The 5,864-nt window shown below is 61.3% G+C and overlaps 1 protein-coding gene across 1 annotated transcript; it reads right to left on the bottom strand.

The window, feature by feature from the left end:
- Window positions 1–609: 609 nt before the first annotated feature.
- On the bottom strand, window positions 610–1,486 carry HES2 (hes family bHLH transcription factor 2). Its single transcript, XM_059377349.1, has 4 exons — window positions 1,442–1,486; window positions 1,260–1,355; window positions 962–1,061; window positions 610–872 (listed from the first exon to the last, which is right to left on the bottom strand). The coding sequence occupies exons 1-4, from the start codon at window positions 1,484–1,486 to the stop codon at window positions 610–612; spliced, it is 504 nt and encodes a 167-aa protein (XP_059233332.1).
- Window positions 1,487–5,864: the final 4,378 nt, after the last annotated feature.

Below are 5,864 nucleotides of genomic sequence, written 5' to 3' on the forward strand. Positions count from 1 at the left end.
CACCCTCTTTCTTAGCCTACCCCTTCCTCACACCCCAAGGCCCCCTAGACAAGGTGTGTGGTACACAGGTGGGAACTGAATAGGGGGGAAATAAGTCCTTCCCAGGGCTGCACCCTGTTCCTATAAACAAGAGAGCCCAGGAGTGGAGGTGATGGCTGCCCAGCCGGGAGAGGCCCTCTTGTGTGTGTCTGGAGGTGCCTAAGCCCAGCCTTAAGGAGGCAGCAAGCTGCGAGTCAGAACAGAGGGCTGCACCGGGCCCAGCCCTTTGGCCGGTGCCAGTGCTGGGCTCGGAGCCTCAGCTGCCTGCTCGTAGCTGGCCTAGTTGTACAGCCACTTCCAGCAGCGGAGGGGGCAGGGGGGCTCTCCCACCCCACCTGCCCCCTTCTCCAGCCCAGGCACACAGTTTGCGCTGCCCTCCTTATTTCCTCCAGCTGAGCCCGCATGGCCTTCAGACGTCTGCACAGATCACAAACAGCCGGGTCCAGCCTGGTGGTAGGTGCTGAGCTGGTGGCCCGCGCCGGAAACAGCAGCCGGCACCGCGAGTTTCCCGGGTCTGCTCGGCGCTCCCGGTCTCTTGCAGTCAGCAGGGTCCGTGGACTGGCTGGCGGGCTACCAGGGCCTCCAGAGGCCGAGGCCAGGGCCGCGGGGAGGCGCGGGCGGCGCGGGCGCAGGCGCGGGCGGCGGGGAAGGCGCGGGCGGGCCGCAGGAGACCCCAGCGCGCCCACCGTCGGGGGTGGTGCCGGCCGCCCTCCGCCGCAGGTGCTCCAGGAGGCGGGCGCTCACGGCGGGCTCCAGCACGCGCCAGGCCGGCAGCAGGCGGGCCAGACGAGCCAGGCAGGCGCGGTAGCCCTCGCCGTAGCTGTCCGGGGTCGCTGCGGACGGAGAGAGGCGTGAGGCGCGCGGTGGGGTGCGGGACGGCAGGCGTGGGGCAGGCAGGGCTGGGGCGGGACGGGTCACTCACTGGGCGCCGCGGCCGTGCAGGAGGACGCCGGCAGCTCCTGCAGGAAGCGCACGGTCATTTCCAGGATGTCCGCCTTCTCCAGCTTCGAGTAGCGGGAGCTCTGCGCCCGGCCACGAGGGAGAGCAGAGACACGGACAAACGAGACAGATCTCCGGCGCCAGCCCCGCTCCGGCTCGGCCCCCTGCGCCACACGGAGCCTGCTCGCCGACTCCTTGGGCGAGGGCCCCTCAAGCCACCCGTCCTCCTCGCGCTGCACCCCGGAGCTCCCACCCCGGCCCCCGAGCGCCCCGGCACCCACCTCCCTGCCCAGCAGCGGCAGGATGAGCCCCTTGAGCTGCCTGAGGCTTGCGTTGATGCGCGCGCGGCGGCGCTTCTCCAGCAGCGGCTTCAGGCTCTGCGGACGGACCCGAGGCCGAGGTTACGCGGGTCATAGGCCCGGTCCCCGCCCGGCCTTTCAGCCCTCACTCCCCCAGCTCCTACCTTGCGCAGCTCCGCCGGGTCCCCGTCTCTCCGTGGCAGCCCCATGCTCGGATGGGAACAGGCGCGGCTGCGGGGCCCGCGTGCGGGAGACCTGTGCTCGCGCGGATACCGAGCGCAGACCAGGGCCGGAGGGGATGTCCGGCGCTTTGCAGGAGCGGGCGCGGGAGGGGTGCGCACCACGCCAGCCGCCCGGCTTTAAGGAGGCGGTGTCGCCCGCCCCGCCCCGCCCCATCCCTCCTCACCGAGTCTGGCAGCCTGCCGGTCCCACCTCCCGCCTTTGTTCCCTGGCGGGGTAGGGGCGGGAGGGGGACAGCGGAACCCCGGCGGTGCCGCCCCTGGCCTTCGCATCCCATCTGCAGCGGGGTCGCGGGCCGAGGGCGCACCCCAGCACCTGCACGGGTGTGTGTTGGCGCCATCGAAGCCTTGGCTGCCCTGAGCTCGCTCAGCCTGAGGTGCCGCCCGTCGAGCTCACCTCCTCCTCCTACGCCCGGGCGGGGGACGAAGCGGCGGCCGAGCGGCCGAGGCCCGGGCCTCAGTGAGCTCCCACCTAGGTTTCTAGCCAAAGGAAGGGACTCCCCCCGCGAGCTGCTCTGCGGACTGAGGGGCCGAGCTGGAAGAGGACACGAGGCCCGGAGGGAAGAGTCGACTCGCTCGGACCTAGCCACTGGGAACTGGCTGGTCGCCGACCTGCCTGCCCTGGCTCTAGGCACTCGGGAGAACCTTCCAGCGGCTCAGCAAGTTAGGAATCGTGTCCCGTGCTCAGTTTTGGATGGGTAAACTGAGGCCCAGAGAAGACGAGGCAGTCCAGGAGCCCTGGGCTCATTTTCATTAACGCGGGCTCCAGCCGCGGGTTCCTACCGCCGGACCGCCGGAGCGCACGTGACGAGCGGGGCGGGGCGCTCCCGGCGCCCGTTCCTCGCTGCCCGCCTCCGCCCTAGCGGTCCGCCGGGCCCGCCTCCGCGCCGCGTGGCCGTTGCTGTACCAAACTGGCTGGGCGTCCCCCGCCCATATGCTCGGGGCTGCCCTCCCCCAACCGGCTGGCGGGGCAACGGACAGCCCGGCGGCGGGCACTGGGGACTGCGGGGCCGACCCAAGGGCGGATGGTGGGCGGGACCCACGGAGACTGGGCGGGAGGAGGTACCTGGCTCGGAGCCGACAGGCGCTGTCCAGGGTGCTGGACGGGTCCCCCACTCGTGCCGCCCAAACCCTGCCTCCGAGCAACACACCCGCCGCTCGCTCCAAGTGCCCCTACCCCATGCCCCCCAGCAGCGCCTGAGACGACCAGTATGACTATCAGGAAGAGGCCCGGAGCAGTCGAGGTGATTGGGAGCTCAGGCCACCCATCCCTGTCTGTGGCACTTAAAGGAGAAACTGGCCACCATTTATGGAGCACGTACTGTATGTCATGCACTTTTTAGCCCTCACCTCCATTGTCCCCCCTAACAGCCCTAATTATCAGAGTAAAACATTCAACACATTTGGCCCAGCAAGACCTGGGAATGCCCGAGCCCCTGTCCCCGTTGGCATCATTGAGCCCAGAGTACCCACAGGCCAGCCTCCTCCAAGGCAACAAATTGCTCTTTAAGGGCTCAGAAAAGGACTCTGTGGATTACTTAGTGGATCACTAATGCCTCACATGTTCCCCCTCAGCACACAGAGTGGCAGACTCAACTCTGTGCCCGCGAGACCACCCTACACCATTGTCTGCATCTTTGTTGAGAGACCGTGATGCGAGCTCCTGGGGAAATGGTCTGGGGAGGAAGACTCCTCCTAGAACATCCCCCTCTGTGCCTGTGGACCACTGGAGAGTGAGATTGGGGCAGCAAACTCCCTTTTCAATGCCAGTTACTCCAAATTCGAAGTTTCTTCTCCATTTTCCCATTGCTGTGAAGGGCTTTGACCACATGGTCCCACCTCTCCTTGCCACCAAAGGATTCTGGAGGTTTTGTTGGTTACCTGGAGGAAGCCGTCCTTTATAACCAAGGAAACAGGTAAGGCAGCTGAGCTGAGTGGGCAGAGTGGGGGGGGGGCAGGCTTTAGGGAAGGGTACAGTGAGAACACACTCCACCCCTGGTCTCTGCCCTTGAGTGGGGGGGGGAGAGGTCTGAATGGGGTGTGAATGGCCTGAGTCCAGGGGAAGGATGAGAGGAGGGAGGAGGCCTCCTGGGGGACGGAGCTGACACCCAGGGAACACAGTGGAGGTGCTCTAAGCATTTTTGTCTCCTTAGGCAAGATGCATTAAAAAATAGAAACAAACAAATCTCCTGGTGCCTCAGTTTCCCCAGCTGCAAAATGGGGGTAATGATTGTATGTCTCTCATAGTGTCGCTGTGGAGATTAATATGCAGGTGAAGACAAAATTGTTGTGTCTTGCCCTGGCCATTTGTATCACTCATTCCATTTGTTGCATAAAGGGTGAGTCACAGAAACTGAGGCAGCCTGGGTGGGCAGGCTACAAATAACAACCCACGGAAATACACCTCCATCTCATCATCTGTCCAAAGCAGAGCCTGCGGCTAAGAAGGCAGCCTCAGACCCTGTCCCGGACCCGCAGCCTCAAATCCAAGCATTTGATTGGCTTTGCCATCTCTTCCAGACTGGTTCTCCCCACAGAAGTCTCCTAGGATCAAAACTACAGGCCAGGTCAGCGGCTCACAGGGTGACCTTGCTTTTAACAGCATCTCCCAGAATGAGACCTTCCAGCCGCAGCGTGTCCCACCACCTGTGACCGAGGACTGAGTCCTCTCTGGGGTCTGGCATTGGGGACCAGAGACAATCCCGAGACAACTGGGGAGGGAGGGCCTCTCCAAGTGGCTTGGCCCCTCTGCCTCCCCAGCTTCTGAGCAGAGGTTCTGACCTGGACTTCTGTGCCTGGGGCTTTCTCCCTGCCCACCACTCTCCAGGGCGCTCCCTGCTTCTTCCAAGATCCTGCGGTAGCATCAATTCACCAAACCGGTTGATTCTGTTTTGCTTGTTGAGCAAAGGAATGTCACATACCTCCCTTCAGCTTTTGCAGAAAATGCACTTTGACTGTTGGGAATGTTTCCTGTTTCCCTGAAGCTTAGAGAAGTTTAGAGAAGGTAGGGCTCTGGCAGGTGACATCCTAGAGTCTGTCATACACTGTCCCTTCCAGCTGCTGGGTAATAGGGACAGACTTGAATGGTCGCTGCTGGGACGAGGGAACAGTGGTCAAGCTGCTAATGGTAGAACTGAGCCCTGCACTGGAGGAGCCAAAGACCTGTGAAGGCCAGGGCATCTCTGATCTCATGCCTTGATGTTAAAACCCTGTCGAGGGGCACCTGGGTGGCTTAGAGGGTTAAGCCTTTACCTTCAGCTCAGGTCATGATCTCAGGGTCCTGGGATCGAGCCCTGGATCGATCAGTAGGGAGCCTCCTCTCCACCACCGGACTGTCTGCCTGCCTCTCTGCCTACTTGTGATCTCTATCTGTCAAATAAATAAATAAATAAAATCATAAAAGCAAACAAACAGTTGAGTGTAAGATTGGCTCTTTGTGGCAATAAATGCCTCTGTGTTTAGGTTCAAAAATATATATATATATATATATAATATATTATATAATATATATATTCCAGGAATATATATATTCCAGGACAGCAGAGGGTCAGGAGAACACATATATATTATATATATGTATATATATATATATATATACACATATGCAGGTGAAGCTTAGCCTAGTGTCTGGGAAGCAGTAGAGCTTCCATAAATGTGTTCTTGTTGGCCTGGGCTCTCTAGAGGCTTCCTGGCAGGACCTGGTAGACCCAGGGGAGCCCAGAAGGCCTGGGTCTCAGCCTGAGTGTAGGCAGTGTTCTCAGAGGAGTCTGAGAAGACAGTCAGCAAGAACAGCTGCTCACAAGTAACCTATCCATGGTAGAAGAGGCTAGGGCGTCTCCTCTGGGTTTGATGCCACATCGGCAACCAGCTCTGGTTTACAGAGGCACCTAGGAGCCCTCCCCCATTAGCCACCAGGTGGCAGCCCCTTGAGGCCCACACTAGGACCCCCACTGTTCCTGGAAAGGGGTTCATTCTGTAACATTTCTGTAGCTCAGGGCCTCCCTGAGTGGGGCCTAGCTAGGTGCTGGGTGAAACGGCCCATGGCCGGACCCTCCCAGGGCTCCAGTGGGGAGATGGGAGAAGGGAGGGACAGCAAAAGAAGGACACGGGCTGCGTCAACTTCATGAGCCGTGCTGATTGTGCTCCCACAGCTACGCAGCCCCCGCCTTCTGGCAGCTCTCCCTCCTGTCCAGGGACTGTGCCTCCCTCCAGCTCCCATGAAAGGCTTCCGGCTATGCAGGTAGGCTGGTTTGGCGACTGTGTGTTCTCCCGACCCTCTGCTGTCCTGGAACCTTCCTGAGCCCTCAGAGGAGGGTCCTGGTCCTGCTCCCTGGATGACTGCTCGGGT

The sequence above is a fragment of the Mustela nigripes genome, chromosome 14 (assembly GCF_022355385.1).
Source record: "Mustela nigripes isolate SB6536 chromosome 14, MUSNIG.SB6536, whole genome shotgun sequence".
Classification (NCBI taxonomy): domain Eukaryota; kingdom Metazoa; phylum Chordata; class Mammalia; order Carnivora; family Mustelidae; genus Mustela; species Mustela nigripes.